At 36.4% G+C, this 19,504-nt stretch overlaps 1 protein-coding gene across 3 annotated transcripts in view; it reads left to right on the top strand.

The window, feature by feature from the left end:
• The window catches only part of LOC576797 (cilia- and flagella-associated protein 410), a 65,847-nt gene that overhangs the window by 11,004 nt on the left and 35,339 nt on the right, over nucleotides 1-19,504 (top strand). For all 3 annotated transcript variants that reach the window (XM_777066.5, XM_030973532.1, XM_030973533.1), the window contains exon 2: nucleotides 17,809-17,827. In XM_777066.5, coding sequence (XP_782159.4) covers nucleotides 17,809-17,827 — 19 coding nt within the window. The remainder of the gene's footprint in view (nucleotides 1-17,808; nucleotides 17,828-19,504) is intronic.

Raw genomic sequence — 19,504 nt, 5'->3', positions numbered from 1 at the left:
TAAGGAAGACTTTGAAATGCATTTCAATAAATCAGGATGAAAATAGAGATACAATCGCACTAACCGTAACAATGAACTACATGTAATTAGCAGGAAATATATAATGTGATATTGGTTTGTTTAACATCTTTGTTGTACATACAGGTAAGAATGATCAAAATGTTAGTTACTGTTCCAGTTGTGTAGAAAAGATAGTGTTCCTTTTTTTTACATTAGCACATCGGGATATATTGCTGATTGTCCCACTGTGACAAGTTCTAGATCATCAACAAATGCCTTGATGCCCCAGCCTGATGGTGAATCCATTATGTTCATGTACTACTGATAGTACAGTGTAGATGTGCTTGTAGTTGCATCTACAATGGATTCTTTGTGCATTGATGCCATGATGCTAAGGACAGACACATGGAGGATCTTCCCTTCCTTTTAAGGATCGACAAACTTAAATATTGTGTTCAGGTTTTGAAATCGAAATGAATTCCTGCTGGCTTCTTGTGGGACGTGTTGCAATGTGTGCTTGATATGAAATAGAAAATGTGTATGTACACATGTGTACATTTATATGTAGTAGAATTGGAAGTAATGGGGTTAAGAGTAGTTTTATGAATGTTTAAGTACACCAATCTAATTATTAGAGCCTGAAGGACATAGTTCATTATCCCTCATCACAGAGTTTAATGCCCTTCTACCTTTTAACAGTGCAAATTTAGGATTTTTATTTTTTATTTCTATCAGTGATTAATATAAATTGAAAGGAAATATGTAGTCTACATATACCTGTTGCAAGCAATACCATAGGCCTACTCAGTAAAAAATAAAAAACATATGTTCTGAAGATTTTTTTCTTCTCTCGAATGTGAAGTGTTGATGTCTGGATGATATGGTAATGTAAGGATTGGTAGACCACAGTGCTGTCATCTCCCAACCGAAAGCCTACCTCAAAGTCGTTGAGGATGATATTGAGTAGGACTGTTTGTGTACCATGCTCTCTAGATGATAAGGAATGATGACCAGGGATGAAGGGATAGAAGGGAATGATGCAAAAGATGGTGAGAATGAAAGAAAGCAATAAAACAGGAGTAGTCGCCATTGCAGTTGGAATTATGTAGGGATAGCGTAAGAGTGGGGTAAGAAATGAAAGGTTTAAAGTGGGCACAAGTTGTAGAAGATTGGATTTTGAAGAATTATTATACTGTACACACATTTTACCCTCAGTTTACGCACTAAAGGCCACAACAGTTCAGATAAGTAGCACCCCCAAAGAAAACAAAGGGGGGGGGTGGTATTTGCACTTCTGTTGAGCTTTTGACAATCCTACTCTTACTCCTACCATGCTCAAATCTGCTGCAGTTTTATTCTTTCTTTTTATCATAGTATCACAGTATACTGTTTATATTTTTATAACTCTACATACTGTACCTGCCATTTTCGTACAAGTTCATAAAATACTATGCATTGATAAAGAAGATAAAAGAGGGAACAGTGAATGTGAAAGAAGCAGCAATAATTGATTATTGGATGTAAATTTAATGATGTTGTACAATAGAAAGGTTTTGTGAGTTGCATACGAGTGATGGATCGTACATGTATATGAATAGAGTGATGGATGGTACGGTGTTTGAAAGATGAAAAGGGGATGGATGTTGCCTGTCAGGCCTTCTGTAGTCATGGAGAGGAGTGCATCTTTAGAGCACTCATCTAGCACATACATGTACCTGCTCTTGCTTCCCCATTGAATATTCAGCTCTATGCTTTCAGATTGAAAGCTTGCACTTGAACCTGATGTATGATGACGACGGAGTTTGCCTGAATGTCAGAGGACATAACGTTTCTTCAATAATCACGCAGAGGCGGCGCTAGGAACAGAACGAAAGACTTCAGGGCAAGAAAAAAAATGGGTTGGTGGGGGAGAACAGGTTGGATTGAATTACCCGGCACCCATGGCTCCTCCACTGGTGTCTCAACAGTGCTGTGGGCATTCAGCATTCCATTAGCTGGAGTTGGAAGCGGCATCGTGGGGAACAATGATAGAGCGGTTCAGTTGTACAATAAAGATATAGCGCTACAAATATCGCCCTTGACATTGCCTGGGTAGCTAAGGTTTCAGCTTTTGAAGTCTGTGTAATACAAAATTACAACAATACCGTAGGATAATTTCATGTGGTATTTTAGGCTTAGTAAGAAATAGGTTACAGGGAATATCGAGGCTGGACCACAGAAGTGGTCAGTTTTTGCATGTTAGACGAAACAGGTTGGTGTGGTTTAATTCAGAAAAGATTTAATAAAATGAAATAAATAACCTAGGGTACTGTCGACCTGATATTGATTTAAAATCATAATATGAATCTACATAACACAAAGATTGTGTACTCCTCAAGCTTTAGTTTGAGATCTAGAAAATAATGCTAAAAGCAAATCAAGCTTATAGCCCTTTGCATATACCAGCTCAATCTTGGTAATGGTTTTGACTTATAAAATTCTTGAAAAACAAATTGATTTGATGGGTTGTGTCTTTTGATGCAGGAATTGATTGATTTGATCCGAACTGATGAAATTTATTGAGAGATGGAGAAAGCAACAGGCACTTCTGTAGATTATCAATCATGATTTCTAAACCTACAAGAGTGCTTCATATTTTTCAGTAAATTTGAGAATGCCAATAGTTTGACATGTCAATTCACAAATGTGGAATGTAGTGTAATTGATGGCAATTCAGAAATAGTCTTCTTGCCCAGATACTACTGTGTCATCTATTCACATTCACAATGACTTGTGAGTTGTATTCAAACCATACACCGTACATCCAACATTACAGGTTTGTGGCTTTGTGCCATCAAAACTAGTTGAAGAGCCTATTCCAGGTTGTGCCTGCAGGGAAAGTCATGCATGGAGATGTCTACAAATAATGACATCTTGAGACATAGCCTCTATACAGATATATGCATATTGGTAGGGGACCCCTACTGAGCTGAGGAGCAAATTAGTGCTACCTATTTAATAAATGTACATTTTCATATGACATAGAATTTGTGGAAATGAGAGAATATATTCACACAAAATCTTTGAAATGCTTGACTAGGGAAGTGGAAAGATTTAGAGAATGATAGAGTGCATTTATGATGTAGAGGGAATAGTCTTGTGAGTGATTAGAAAGAGTTTTGGGATTATAAAGATAAAATTTGGGTATTTAAATAATAACCCATCGAACAGCTCCTCTGAATAAGCGGGAGTCATTTTTACGAATGGAGTATTATCAAGTCTTTCATAAATTCCACATCTTTGAATAATAAGTTACTTTATCGCTTCAATTTGTTTTGATGTAAATTATGTGTTCAAGAGTGCTGTAGACAAAACAACATTCTAGTATACCAAAGCCCAGATCGAGTTGAATTTTAGGCACCTGACGTACATAAACGTGAAAACATTGACATTTAGCTCACAGTATTTATCATAACAGTCATTCAATATTTCCATACAACTCTGCGTCATTGGATCTGGAGATGAACATTATTCAAGTTGGTATGATAGGAGAGAGAATGTTAAGCTAAACAAAGCATTTCACTTATCACTTGACAGATCCCTGGTTATCCCATGTTGTTATTACAATGATGGTGTGGACAGGGTGTTGAACTCAGCAACCATGGTAACAAGCATTGTAAAATAATTCATTCTCTTTTCTCAACTGAGGCTCTGGTTTTGTCTGTATTAGTAAAATTGAGATTTCCTTTCGATGAACTTTTCAAATCTAACTGCACTATCTCTTTATATGTCACATCTCTGATGAGTAATTTCTACAGAAATTCTCAGATTCACCGGTAGTTGAATCCCAAGTCTTTAGTGACCCAAACGACTTGCTACTCATGTTAGATTCCCCAAGGCATTGATCCTTGTCACATTTCAGCTAAGAGAGTGTGAAGTCATTTCCACTATCGATTAAGAAAGAAACATTATTGGTTATATGATGCTCTATACACTTGAGCGGTCAAGGGATGCAATCTCACATGAATATTAGATGAGATTGTCATAACACTGGCGTCAGAGGAAGGTCTACATGTAGATGGCCGATTGGAGTGGATCCTTTTATTTCCTCTTCTTCCCCTATGTTGTCTTATGTATTGTTTTCATCATCCTCATTTTTAGCACCCCTGTTCTGTATGTCACTGTTACAAGTATTATAAACCAAAGTAAGTAGTTATACGACTGGGGCATTCATCGTCCCCTAACATTTCAACAATTGACATCTTTTAATCATTTGAAATGAAAGCATTAGATTAAAAAGAGATATTTACCTGGATCTTGGCAAACAATTGACATTTTGGTCATAAGCTTATTCGTGCATGAAGATCCAAAGCAGAAGGCATTAATATTATAAAACACATCAAAAGATAATTTGATTGTTTATCAGCCTGTGAAACACAAGGCTTTTTATACCAATTAATAGTTTTCCTATCATCATCCAAGTCTGCATGGCTAGGTATTTTAAGTGAGTGTTTTGAGGAAAATGACATTTACCCATCCATGCGCTTAGGGAGTTGGGTTGGCACTGCACGTATTTGCGAACTAGGCTGTGAGATTGAATGAGAATGGGAAGTAAATGCATTTGATTGTCAATTTCTCTCTTCAAGTAATCCATGGGCCTCATCTTCCATGCAGTGCACACAATTTGCCTCTTACCTTGAAATTGAAATGAGAATCAAATTCCACCATAGCATCATCCAAGTTTCTATTTTTGTCCATTTTCTTCTCTATTCTTCTATTGCCTCTCTCTCTCTCTGTCTTTCTGTCTCTCTGTCTCTCTGTCTCTCTCTGTTTCTTTCTTTCTCTTTTAACTCCCGTCTATTTTATTCCATCTCCTTCTCTTTGCATTTTTCACTCTCTCCCTCTCTCTCTTACTCTCACTCTCTCTCTCTCTCTCTCTCTTACTCTCACTCTCTCTCCCTCTCTCTCTCTCTCTTTTTCTCTCTCTCTCTCTCTCTCTCTCTCTCTCTCTCTCTCTCTCCTCCCCCTCACCCATTTCTTTTTAATTTAATCCTGTAATATACACATGTTCTTCAATGAATGAAACGCAGAGACCAGACCTTGTCGTACATTATCAATTACTGTTTGCTGACAATAAAGGTTTCCAGGAGGCATCAGGAACTCCCATCTTGTATCAGATGACCGAACACTGATATGACACTCTGGCAGCAAAACATACAAAAGAAGAATTAAAGATGCATAAGGATGAGTTATATTATGATAGTTTGTAGTTCCAGAAAATAAAGGGGTAAAATTAGTCATGATTCTCAGTGTATTTACACTATCATTTCTTCTCTGACCCTCAGTCCCTCAAATTGAAGAAATTTATATATTTTCAAAGTGGCGAATCAGCTAGGGTACTTCCTCTTTATACTGACATCACCCTCTTTCGTATGCCTGTGTCTATTCATCCAAGTTGTTTACGTCTCTCTTTTCCTCCCACTCTCCTTTTCATCTTCCTGTATCATCTTCTGTTTATCTCCCTTCATCTACCTGCTTGGATCCTCGCATGTTTTTTGTGTCTGGGGATTTTTCGGCCTTGTTAACCTTGAAGGTAATGAATGGAGACAGGAGCTCAGTACGCATCTTACATCCAATCTTCAAGCTTGTATGGAGGTGCAGCAAGCGAGGGAGCTGGGCATCTCGTTCCTTCGCAAGTAAATCCAAAGCTCTGCCCACACATGAACTGGGATGATCGTCATATTTCATTCATGAGGAAATAAGCCACCTATTTAATGTATCAACATTGTGGGATCGCAGGCTATTGAATTGAATTTTGGGAGAAAGCAGATTTCTTAGTTCTACTGAATAGTTAATTAAATCATGACATGCAGTTATTTTGAATTCTCGTATTATAATTGCTTGAACCAGCCAGATGATGATGAAATCTGAAATTAATTTCATGCAAATGCTTAATTAAGGGTAAACACACACGACTGAAATAAAAAAGAACATCTATTTGATTTTGTTATTTGTATATTATGAGTGCAGACATTAGCTCGCAAGCAAAATGCATATTCCTGTGAATTAAAAGAATGGAAGGAGAGAGCTGTCACAGATTTCTTACCTTCCTTGAATTATTAATTTTTTTCTTCAAATTTGCTTCAAATTTAAGTCAGTCGTTTTTCATTCTCCCTGGTAGATTTAGAAATATTTAAGGTGGAAAGGAAAAGCTTGCTGTTGATAAGAAACCTCGCATACGTGTACAGGCTGTATGTACACAGTTGGGTGGAGTTGCAAGTGCAAATCATATTGGTTCAACAATTTCATGTGAAAAAATTGTGATGCACATCAACAATGTACTTGACTCTGTCGACAAGAGCATAATGCAATGTTTGACATGCCTGCATGAATCGAGGCATGAATGTGACACTTGTTTTTGTTCCCTGCAACGTTTTGCACCTGCCAAACTAAACACCCACAAACACAAGTTTCTCACCATTTGTACTTGTAGAAGTACTACCAAAAATTGTATGTCACCAACCTGTACCAATTGTTCCCAGACTAAATGTCAGATCATGAAATGTGCAATTTCAAGATGTCGATAAGCCGCACGTTTGCCCTGTTTATTTTATAATTGTGGAAAATATGTTTGGGCCGATATTAGTGATTTTAGATATGGATGTATTTCAAATTTCCGTACAACCTCCTGTAATGCAGCCATGTTTCACATTGCTACATGAAGGTGAAAGAGGTTAAGGAAGTCCACCCTAGGGGGTGAAGCATACATTCCCAAGGGTACCAGATAAGTGACTGAATACTACTTCTCCTTCATCCATCGCTTCATTCCTAGCCATTTGCATATCATGATGTGCTTACAAAGACCCAGGCCTGCAGCTCTACTCTCATATGATAGCACACCTCTTCATTTGTTCTCTCTTTATAGATGTGACATGAATTTGGGGCAATGAGAATTGTTGGTGAAGAAATAGTGATCAATGTATTCATGTGTTGTATTGACTAGAGGTGTATTCTTAGTCCATTTTGGGGACCCAGTATTACAATTTTGAAACGTGTGTAGTCAGAAACATGGTGGCATATATGTAGCTTTTTCCCCCTATTTGTTTTTCTTTTGTGTTTTGGTCACAAAATAAATTGTATGAATATTTTCATTTTACTATTGTATTCATTTATGAGGTTAAAATTGGGCGGAGGCTATTAGACATGGTTTTAAACATGGAATGCGCAATAGAATACAGTAAAAAGTTTTTCATGTAATTAATCTATTTTTTTTTAATGTGTGTTGAAAAACGTAATCAGAGCAGAGACCATTTGTTTACAATAGATCCTCATCTGTTGGATTCCATTTGGATAATTTACCTGTTTTCATCATACTTCTGATAGTTATTGTACAAGACATTACCTTGTAGGATTGTAGACAATCATTTAAAAGATGCATGCATGCTAAGGGAATTTACATTGTAGCAAAACTCTACCACCAAACACTGCATTCTAGTCAAGATATCTGTAAGGAGAATGAAAAACTTACTTGGATGATCAAGTTTTTGTTATAAGATAACAAGATGCTTCCTGAGAGAAAGTTTTAAACAATTCTATGCAAACCAAGGAGGACGGCAACACAGGGAGTTCCATATTCCTAGAAATTGTCTATGTTCAAACTTTTTCTGTTTTCCAAAAAATACCGGTAATGGCATCCTGAGTAAACCCTTAGTGCATCCTGCAGAGAGCTGTGCTGTGTTTGCATGACTTAGATTTGGTGCTTTGAAGTAGGATGTTTCTGTTTGAAGACAGGGATCGATCTACATTATGACAGTTGTATACTCAAACACATCACCGATTTATGGGGCTCTTCTTTCAAAAACATTTCCTCTTTGATGTTCTTTACCAGCCATGCCAGGGATAGAAGCTTTCATACATGGCTTCAAGGCAAAATGATGTTTTCTTCCAATGTAAACTTTGTTTGCGCATGATGCAGTTAACCACCATGGAAAAAAAATGCTGCAAGGGAATATAAAATGACACATGAGAAGTGTACTTGATATTTCTGGATCTTAAAACCCAGATAAGTTGGTGCTTTCTAAGAAGCACACCTATCTTTGCTTTCATTACCGGTGATCCGACATTTGCTCCTGTGAAACTTACTTAAGGTTTTATTTGTCACATATATTGGGTTAGGGTTGCAAATGGGTTTTTAGTTTAGGTTAAGTAACTGTTCTGATTAATATAGTGTTTGGTGACTTCGGTCCAGTGTTGAAGGTAGGAATTCGATTAGTAATAGTTTAGGACATTACCGCGGCGCAGTTGTTACAGTAACATGTTTTGTACCTTCATGTTCACGCAAATTGTTTTTATTCATGCTGCACTGTTTCTTGGAGCGGATGTGTGAAAGAGGCCTGTAAATGTGAATTTGACTCTAGATGGAGTATGGACTTTCTACTTTAATGCATGAGGGAGAAGAAATTGAGATGAGGTAGTCTGCTCAAAACTATACTTTGGAGGATTAGGAAACGTCTTCAATTTTCAAGTTCATGTATTGTAGGTTAACTTGTTCTATATTTGAGATGAAGGGCCTGGAGAACAATTATTAACCCTTCTATGCCCAGGTATTAGATCTATGTAGAATTCAGAGCACCAATATGTCCCTGTGTACTCCTTTCTTGCCTGGCATCTTCATCATATCCAATTAGTTTGATGAAATGCACCTGAGGGATTATTTCTATCTTTCTCTCTCCATCTCATGCTTTTGTTAGGCACTGCCATTTTCATCAGTACCAAACCCCCTTCGGCAAGTAATGCTATACAGTGGATAGGGGCAACATTTTATCAGAAAAGCTGATATCATTGAAGTAAAGGCGGAAGGATGCATCTCGTTGGAATGACCTATGATTAACTAGATGTGTATTCCAATTTCCAGGCTCATCCACTACATGTGTCAATTGTAATACCCTAGTCACACCGACAAAACCAACACCAGACCAACACTTGACCAAGCAAAATATGACACTACCCTGAATGGTCAATATTATTTATTTTTTTTTTTTTTTTTTAATTTATTTATTTGGGGGGGGGGGGGGGTCAGTTAGGACTCGGTTTGGCAGTGTGGCTTTTGTTAACAGAAAGTAGGTAATACTATGGTGTGTTTTTAAGATCTTCTTGAACCCGAAGATAGCTGATGACCGATCTCTAAAGGCCCACTGCACTACTTATAGCTACTTGTGCCCTCTAGACAATGCATAATCTGTGATCATTGGTCCCCCTCTTTTTCTTATGTTATTTGAGAGCTGATTTGATAAGATAGTCCCCTGTCCAGTGACCTTGCAGTATGGTCTAATCCCTCCTCTACACTAGTACTGATGGGCTTTAAGAAGTGTGATCGTATCATAATGTGAAAGAAGATGTCATTTACAACACACTTCTGCAAAGATTTCCCCCAAAATGTGTTTGAAGACAATTATTGATAAAATGTGTCTTAAATGACATCCTCTTTCACGTTATGATATAATTTTAAGTGAAATTTTGCCATCAAATTATTGGGGCTCCCAACACTTTAAAGGGATAGTTCTTGTGAACTACTAATAATATAGAACCTTTAAGCGTACATACCCTGTACATAATACAGTGTCAAATAATGATTCAGCCCTTTAAACCTCATTACATTGTTCCAATGTGTGTAAGATAAATATTAGCTGATGAGATGAGATAATCAGACCCAATTACCCTCAGCCCATCATTGTGTATGATGTCAATGCATGATTTTTAATCTCTAATGACTACACGCGATATGATGTCATCATGATGAACTTCATTAATACTGCATGAAGACTGGTGATTATATATGATTAACCTGGGGTTAATTAAGTGCAGGTTTGTTAAATAAAAGCCTGTACCGTGCCTTCCCTGAAAAGCTGAATATAAAAGGCATGTCAAGTAGTTATTTCTTTGTGTACAGCCTGCAGGAAAAATGATTATATCTTTGTTCTCATAGATAATGAGTTCATTGACATGTTTTTGTTATGTTTTTAGTGTTGTTATTTTCTTTTTTGTTGTTGTTTTGTTTGCCTGTTGTTGTTCTGGGGTAGAATGATTACTAAAATGCAACATATTGAACCAAATCATAGAAATGGGATGCTCAGGATGTTTCTTGTACTATAGTAGTAGACCTTAGTACATGTAGGTAGGTCCTACTTTTCAATTATTTCCTTGACAGGGAATAGAAACAATTCAATTTTATTTGATTAAATCAATAACACGTACACAAACATGTGTTCAGAATGATACAATTGAAAGATCTGAAATGAACTCGAGTACGGACATCTTGCAGAATAACTTGTTACTTTCATACTGTTTGATTTGAAAGCCATATCGACTTGTCCGAGGGTGATGATAATGGCATTTCATCTGGTTAGTACCCAAGTAGGTACCCCATCCAGTCCATTCCTCGTAGGGATGCATGTCTCTCCATAGCTAAATTTCACACTCTGTCAGTCATGTATGAGAGGAAGAAATTGCTTTTCCCTTCTTACTTTCAACCATGTAGTGTCTATTTCTCGTATCTATGGGATGTTTTCTTTGCAGCCCTTTGAGATACGGTCATTTTCAGCGGTCCCATGCGTGAGTAATGGGAGAACCCATTGTATTCTACAAGGACCTTTCCCAGGGCATGGGAGGAAAATAAATTGCCTCCACTTTTCTTCGCAACATGAAAGTTGAGAAATATTCTTGCAAGGTGGTTTTGTTTTGTAATTGCTACAGGGATTTAGGCCAAACGTCTGTTTGAAAACGGCTAGTGCTTTATTATGGTGTACAGTTAAGTGTTATAAATTGTGCATGAGGCTGTAGGTCTTTTTGTTATGTGGACATTGTTTAATGGGGTGCAGTCAGGCACAGGGTGTACAAATGGATACAAATTTCTATGAGTATGAAGCTAGCAAATGACTCTGAACTTCTCTGACATTTGTCTCTTTACTTCTCTTTCCATGCATGATGATTTTTAAAAGCATTTTGAATATGGTAAAGGATATTGACAATGGTTCTAGCTTATTTTTCTATGATGTTTTTAAATCTAAAAGTGTAATATGAATTGCTTCTTGATTCTTAAAATGCAAGAAATGTATTTCTGCTCATATACCAGAAAATTGATAGGGCATATCCTTCAAATAAACATTTGTGAGAAGTCTCAATCCTAAATAAATATTGAGGTGTGTTACCTTTAAATTTACTCTACATTAGTGTAAATTTCTTTTTCTTCTTCTTCTTTTTCTCCTTACTCCAAAATAGCCTCGTTAATTGAAACCACCTTTCCATAGAAGCAGTCAGAAAATTGATTATTCCTTGGCTTTCCCATTATGATTTGAATTATGAGCAATAATTTGGATCATTTCTTTGGTCAGAGAAGGAGAGTAAATCATCCCGACTGTGACACATTGATGGTAGCAGGAAATGAACAAACGATCAAGCAAATTATTGATTCCATTGCAGTAATTGACATTTAAAGTTCTTTTGTAACCACATAGTAGGCTCATATCAATCAAATGATCCACGGATGGATTACTTGTTATCCTCATGGGGTTCAGTTTAGCTCAAGATGAATAGGTTCAAAAGAAGGTATGTCCTTAATTTACTCCCTCGTCTCCTTTATATTAATCTATAAATCTCTTTCTATTCTCCAACCTCTTTCTCCAATGTTCCTTATTATGTTTCTTATTCTGTCTTTCTCAGTTTTTGTCTCTCTGTCTATCTCTTTCTCTCTCCATCTCTCATCTCTCTCTCTCTCTCTCTCTCTCTCTCTCTCTCTCTCTCTCTCTCTCTCTCTCTCTCTCTCTCTCTCTCTCTGTATGTATACAAATCAGCTCCGTTAGAAACTGGCATTGTATAGTCTCACCCTGTCTTTTTTAGTTTGTGGTGCATCAGTCAACCTCCTTTCCATAAAACTATTCATTAGCGACTGGACCGTAGTTTGAGGGAGTAAATAGGTCAATCAGGCACTAAGAATGTTAAGACGATTGAAATCCTCCAGCCAATTGTTAAAATCACTCTCACTATGGTCTCTGCAGACCAAATATCCTCTAATCTTTCAGGAACAATTGATGAGGTGGCTTTCATGCTGTTGGCCAGACCCAACAAGTCATTTGTGATTCAAAGACCATGGTGAAGATGGGAAGACTTGTTGATAACACTTCAACGTGAAAGGTTACATCTCACAATGGCTGTCCACTTAAGGCTAATATGGAGTCTTCTGAGGATTAATGTTGATTGGGAATTGAATTGAAAGTCTTTTATTTAAATGTGAAATTTATTAAATCAATATTGGAAGGTTACTTGTAGAAAGTACAACATTTAATAATTTGGGAGGGACATCTAAATTGGATAAAAGATGCTGTCTCAAATGTCCTTCTAATGAGGATCAAATGAAATTACACAGAAATTGCAATTTCCCATTAAGTCATGGGAATGGTCATCAATAAGCATCAATAAAGAAATGAAAAGAGTTTTCACTTTTCTTAATTCTAAGCCAACTACACAACCATTTAAGTATGTATGTAGTGCAAGTTGTAGGCAAGCCGTTTCATCTTTTGAGAGCCAGGAGGAATTAGCTCTATGTAAAAGGATAAACATTAATGCCTTTCTGGATGTCAGTAGACAATAGTTCTGTTAGGGACCATAAAGCCTCAGATATAACACATCAGCAAAGAGTATAGGAATGTACATTTGCATGCATTTCAGAGGTTTTATAGTATCCCCTTAAAGATAAGCACATTGCATTATACTGTAGATCACATATCTTGTTGGTGGTTATTGTGGTCTTGTGGTTTTCTTAAAGGTCCATTCAACATCTTAAAGTCTTCTCGGGTGTCTGTTCTAACTAAACTTTTTGAAATGATGAATTATAAAGGTTCAGGCACAGTGATTATCATTAGCGCATATTATATGGCTTTAAAACACATATTTAGATTATCTATTTGAATTTCTTTGTGAATTTTCATAATACACAGGAGTACTTTAAAACATGGCAGTACATTACCATATTTAAATAACCACACATTTTTATTTTTGTAACTTAATAATAAACATCAACAAATAAACCTGCTAGTTTCACTATGGACCTACTACATTATCAACTATGTAAGAGAAACTTGGTCATGTTGAACCATGTTATGATATCAACTAACTGAAATTCTGAGAAGTGCATGTATTGTTTACATATCAAAAGTTTGAAATAGCCTTGAACTTTTATTTGATAATGCAATATGAATGTCATTGCCAATTGAATACCTTCTTTCTCATATTCCGCTCACTTATTTTGTGATCCGCTTGCAATGTAAATTTTGTGTGCCTGACAAAAACACCCTTCGTTGTGTACGCACAATATTAGAACCTGGCAATAGACAAATGGATTTTCAAAACACAGCCAATATTCCAGGCACTTTGATGGATAAATGTCATGGAGGGAAAGGCCAAAACAATTTGCGGTTCCTCTCTCAGAATTCAATTTGAGAATGATTGCTTGAGATGTATGTATTGTACTTCACTCATGTACTTGTGCATATGTATTCTTTGACAAGCTGAAATTGTTTTAGCTCTGTAGTGCTCCTCTGTTTACTTTATGTGCAAATATCACACTGAGATAGACTACAAATTTTGGATAGTGCAGAATGGTGACCTTTATAGCATCTTGGTGGGGCTTGACAAAATTCTCATGGATTCCTCAGGATGGAAATATGCCAATATTTCTCCCCCAGATATCAATTTCAGTATAATCCGGCCTATTTTTCAGATTTATGGGTCCTTGTTGGGACACTTGTGCAATGAAGGGTGTATTTCTGTAGAAGGGATAGAAACAAGATACTCTGCGTCGATGATGTCAGGTATGCATGGGTGGGTCGATGTGCTCATACCTTATGATTATATTTAAATGGCCCAGTTCACATGTTAAATTATATCTCAAATCAATTTTCATTTTGTATGGTTACAGTATTTACCAAGTTAAGAATAGATTTATGATTTCCTGAAAGGCTTTTAGTTTCAAGTCGAGAGCTTTCCTGTTTTTATGAATCTAAATATAAAGTTTTACCTGCTATGAACAATGTATGTTGACCTACTTGTTAAACAAATGGTAGCCGAGAGACCTGGCAATAACCATTTATTCAGGTATTACATTATTAACATTGATTAACAGGCCTACTTCTACTCTCCTGAGCTGAGATAATTCTCTAGTAGTAGTCTTTGTAAGTGAAGTACATGATCAAGGGCATAACATAACTGAAACAACCATACTATGTGTAGAGCAACCACTTGATAGAGTCCAACTGGAGTGATCTTAGACCCTGAGGCACCTGCAGTGTCAGCTAAGGTCAAGGCTTCAGCCAGGTTTACACTGTGACCCCCATTGGCTTTGCTTCTCTCAGACCCTCCTAACCTAAGACCCTCCTCGCCTGCCCGCTTACTCGTAGTCTTGAACTTGAAGACACAGCAGTAACCATGGATACAAACTTCCAGGCTGTTGGTCGGGATGGTGACATAAAAAGAGATGCACAATGGTTCACAAATCTAGGAATGGTAAAGCAAATTCTTTAGTTAAGCAGGATGAACCTTAGATACGTGGGGGCTCATATTTGTAAGCACTGTTTTTATTATTGTTATTATATTTTAACAAAATTTTACCTGTCAAGTTTGTTGTTGGATTCACAAATATATGAATCAAGTTTCACCTACATGAGTGAAACTTTGCCAACATAACTTTTGACAAATTGAAAAAATTTGATAGATAATATACCTGTCCAAAAGCGTAGATATGTGAATATTGTTAGTAAAATCACCAATTGTGTCTTTGATATCAGACCAAGTATGCCAGCATGAATTCCAAAGCCATTAGCATGCCCTGGAATGGTTTCCCTCTGGTTGGTGAGGTAGACCTACATCAAGTTCATAGACCCTGTCCATGGGTCATTAGCAAAAGACAATCCGCTAAGATTTCTGCTAGATTTGGATGGAATTCCCGCTGCAAGGCCGATCTAGGCAGGAGATTGTAACTTGACCTGTTAGAAATTCTTTCACTACTGATCTTTTTCATTTCATGCCCAATAACCCATATAGCGCAGGCCTGGCTCAGGTGTGGACTACATGTAAGGTAGTAGACCCATGGAAACATATCCATGGTAGACCTACATGTTCGGGTACATGGAATATGAAGTTGATGATTAAAGAGAATTTCATTGTAAGAAAATGGTAAATGAAAGACCTGTCAAAAGAGGTGATTTGATATTATTACAAACGTGCCTCTTCTTCAATACTACTACAAACAAAAAATTTTAAAGAAAAAAAGGAATATATCATATGTTAAAAAAAGATACCCCTAATCTGAGAAATGTCTGTGAAGAGGAGCCTCTACATTTACCTTAGTATTCCAATGGCACTGATTCAATGCCAAGTGAAACAAAATTATTCAAGAGTTATTGATTGGCATGCTGTACTACTATTTGCCTGTAGGGATAAGACTTCATAGAACATGGTATCTATTTCTTTTGCTAACTTTTTATCTTCTTCTTTTTGATAATTTAATTTTTTTGTTGACAATCCATCCATCAGTTGGCTATTGACTACTTGTCAGCTACTGTTGAGAATCCAGAGCTACCCTGGTAATTCTGAATATTTTTGCCTTTCTGTTAAGATTCTATTTTTGTGGATCAGAAATGTTCATATAATTGTGAGTTCTCCATTTTTCTATCGCTAGTTGCATATTCTCTAGTCACAGTAAGTCAAGCACACACAGAATATAATCTGTTAATGTAAAAAAAAAATATATAAAAAAAGGATAGACAACATGCATATATAAATATACTGTAACACACAAACTGCAAGTCATGTTCTGGCCTGTGAACATACATGCACCCAGATGTATCCTTGTTTACCTCTACAACTCTTTCTTGTGCCATTCATTCACTCATAGCTTGATTTTCTTCATCTGAATAGGCCTTAGTACATATGTAATAATGATCCTAGAGACCTGTTATACCTTCCTGATGATACTACATGTAGTTCAACGTGACCAAGTGATGATAAAGAATCCTTGATTACGAACAATGTCAAAACAACACATTTTCAATGGGATTCCCAGGGTGTAAAGAGTGCGTGCATGCATGGCCCATTGGTTCTGTAAGTGGGTAGTTCACACATACACACCTCATCAAACATACACAAAGCCGTTCACATTATCTTTTGTTAATCTTCCAGAGAGTTTCATTCTCAAAAGTTCAAGAATACATTTTTAAACAGTACAAACCCATTGTATTTATTGAATAATACATGTATTTGAATTTATAACTTATGCTGGTATTCAGTGGTAAACATCATGTTGACTTGTAACAGTCTACATCAATGTAAGCCTACTGACTTGGATTTTGAAAATTCAAGCAACAAAATGGGATGGATAGTAGGCTGCTTACTTTTGAACAACATGAGAATAAAAAGTTCCAATCGCTTTGAATATACTGTATTATTAAATTTGGCATGTTTTTATATTTCTGAAAGCTATTACTCAGTGTGAACACCGTTAGCACATTTATCGTATGCCAGTAAATCCCACCTCCCTTCTCTCTTTAATTAAGCCTGCCCAATCAAACCCTTAGAGTCTTCTTCACTTACAGCTATCCTCCCTGAAATTAAATTGCCAAAGCCTTGAGGCTGTTATTGCAGATAGTTTCTCTCTATGATACAGCCCTGATTGGCCTCTATTTCAGCCCCCTCAGCCAGTAATACGACTGTGACACCGTTAGAATCTTCAGGCTTATGATTGGGTTGGGAGATATATAGTCTCACGATCGATCGATAGGCACATGCATCTGTGTGCATGGGGAAAATTTTGACAATCTTTTTCTCCACTTACCTACCATGAAGTCCACTAACATGGCTAAGATGTGCATGTGTAGGAGCTCCTCCCCCTAAAAAAAAAACAACAACAACAACAAAACTGAGAGAAAATTCAAAGACATTTGAAATTCTTTGGGAAAACTGGCAGAATGGTCTTATGAATTCAACCAGAATAACATGAGTTTTAAAAAGTAGCATTTAAGAAAAATACTCTCCCAAGTTCTACAGCAGCACAATGGCTGATGTGATGAATGATGTGACATGTAGAATATTCTCTGGTTTAGGCCAGGAACAATACTTTTTGAGCTATAGGAGGCACAAACAATGTTTTCTGGATTTTGACAAAGCGAAGTATAACACGCCATAAATCATTGCAAGCAACAATATACAAGTTACATCTTTAACAGATGAAAGGTGTGACATTACATGCACAAAAGAAAGGAAAATGATGGATATCAAAGTTCAAAGCTACTCAACAACTTCAAAGGAGGCCCAAAAGTATGGCCTATTCACCCGTATAGTAATATTAAACTTCTTCTTTTTCCATACATGACCTTTGAACCAACAGTATTAACAGTGGTTTGATAGTGATCAGAGCCTCAATCATTTGGGAGTTACAGTTCACTTATCTTTTGTAGGATGCTGTGAAGTACGAAATGAAGAATTCTTTTTACAATTTAATGTAATATATTCATATTATTGGGGCTGGAGGTGATACATTGAAACTGGAGAGACTCTCCTCACTGATCTGTTGTATCATATAGAAGCTTGGAACACTTTCTTGTATCTTGTTTGTGAAAGAAAGTATGTTGGGTTTTTTATTCATAAAAAATACTTTTCAGGTATTACATGTAGCATACACGTCTGGGTCAAATTTTACTCTTTTATATTACATGTAAATATTTGTAAACATCGCCTAATTGTATTTTTCCTTTTCTCCCATTTTGTCTCTCCTATCTGCAGGGGTGGAGGTCTTACAGATGTAAGTATTTTTTTCTTGTATATTTTATTGTAAAATACTCTTGTAAAACCTAAACATATATATTTGTGAATTAAATTTAAACTTTCATTAATTTGCCTTAATATATATATATATAATATAAGAAAAATAATGTTATATAGTCCCTTTAATATCCAAAGCCTTCATTCCTCTTAAATGTCATATAATGGAGCTTTACCATTACTTTCAAATGTATCCTTCATTTAATGTAGCCCTCATTTCTAAAAATTAATCCCCATGTATTCCAAACTCCTTCACCAATCATAAGTCATCTTCCACATCAAGAACTCAGTTCTTAAAACTAATGTGTACCCTGTTCTCATTTTGACTCCTTTATAAATCAATCTCTTGCCCATTTTCTACACTGACATGTATACATAGCCAAGGAGATGAAAATAACCAGTATGGTGTTTGAAATGAGTCTTGTTTGCTCTCGTAATATGAGCCAAGTGGAGATCAAATATTTGCACACCCTGTACTTGCTCATGCTTTGACATGGACCCTGTGAGTTAAGTAAAGCACTTTTCTTTTACAAGATAGATTTAAAGTACTTAAAGTGTATCAACGCAGAAAGATATTTTGAATTGTTGTAAATGATTGGGTTGTAGGCACTGTGAAAGTGTTACGATGGGCTTGTTCATATGAAGGCATTCCTGATCATTCCCAAGATTTACATTGTGCGAGAAATGATATGTAGATCCTTACACAACATTTGCAAACATTTATTTCAATTGGTCGTAAAACAACAGAGGTGGGTGTCGTAAAGCATTCTTGGGACAATTTGAATGCCTAGTAAGTATCAAAACAAGCATGAATTTCCATGCTTTATTGAGATTTATGGATCCTTATGTCAAAGTCAGAGTCGTTAAGTAACTGGCAGATGGCACTTTGAGAGAAGTATTACACTTTTCGAGCACTTTTGACAGATGTCACAAGTTGATGAAAAGTGCACATTCTATGGTCTCATCTAGAAAATGATTGTCATTATTTTGAATGATGAGTGTTTTTCAGAAAGTGTTGACTTCAACAAAGCATAATGCATGCACACGTATGTCCGCTATTTCTTTTCATCCATGAATATAAATATTTTGTTATGAGAGGCAACATTAAATCAAGAGCTAGGCCATTTATCTAACTTTTTAAACAATTATTGAATTTATATTCCGCCAGGCAGAATTAAGGAAGCAAATAGATAGGTCAGAAACTTATTCACTTACCAACACAGGTATTACAAAACAAAATTCATGATTACATCTTTTCTGCTGCATGCAGTTTGTACAGAGATTTAGCTTTCAGATTTGTGTATCAACTTACAAATACATGAGAACATTCCTTATACTTTAAGAGATAGTCGTGTATTCTAATGTACCATTATTAAACCAGATTGAAGGTGATGATTTATGTTGAGCCCTTGGGGGGGGGGGGGGGAGAGACCGTTGTGAAAGCCTTCCAAGTGGCTGGTATGACACCCCTGTAAATAGTTCAGGAGGTCCTCCTTGATTTATTCATCAGCTAGGGAACATGGGGCGTCAGCTGTCTAACTGTCACACGTACCTTCTTAGCAAAGGAAAAGGCCATTTACCGACACAGTTGTGTGAGATAATGATATTAATGATAATAATAAGTACAATAATAATAGCAAGTATAATAATGATATTT

The sequence above is a fragment of the Strongylocentrotus purpuratus genome, unplaced genomic scaffold (genome assembly GCF_000002235.5).
Source record: "Strongylocentrotus purpuratus isolate Spur 01 unplaced genomic scaffold, Spur_5.0 spur5_scaffold_6, whole genome shotgun sequence".
Lineage (NCBI taxonomy): Eukaryota > Metazoa > Echinodermata > Echinoidea > Camarodonta > Strongylocentrotidae > Strongylocentrotus > Strongylocentrotus purpuratus.
Note: the sequence above shows the minus strand (reverse complement) of the source record. Positions and strands in the feature narration are given on the sequence as shown.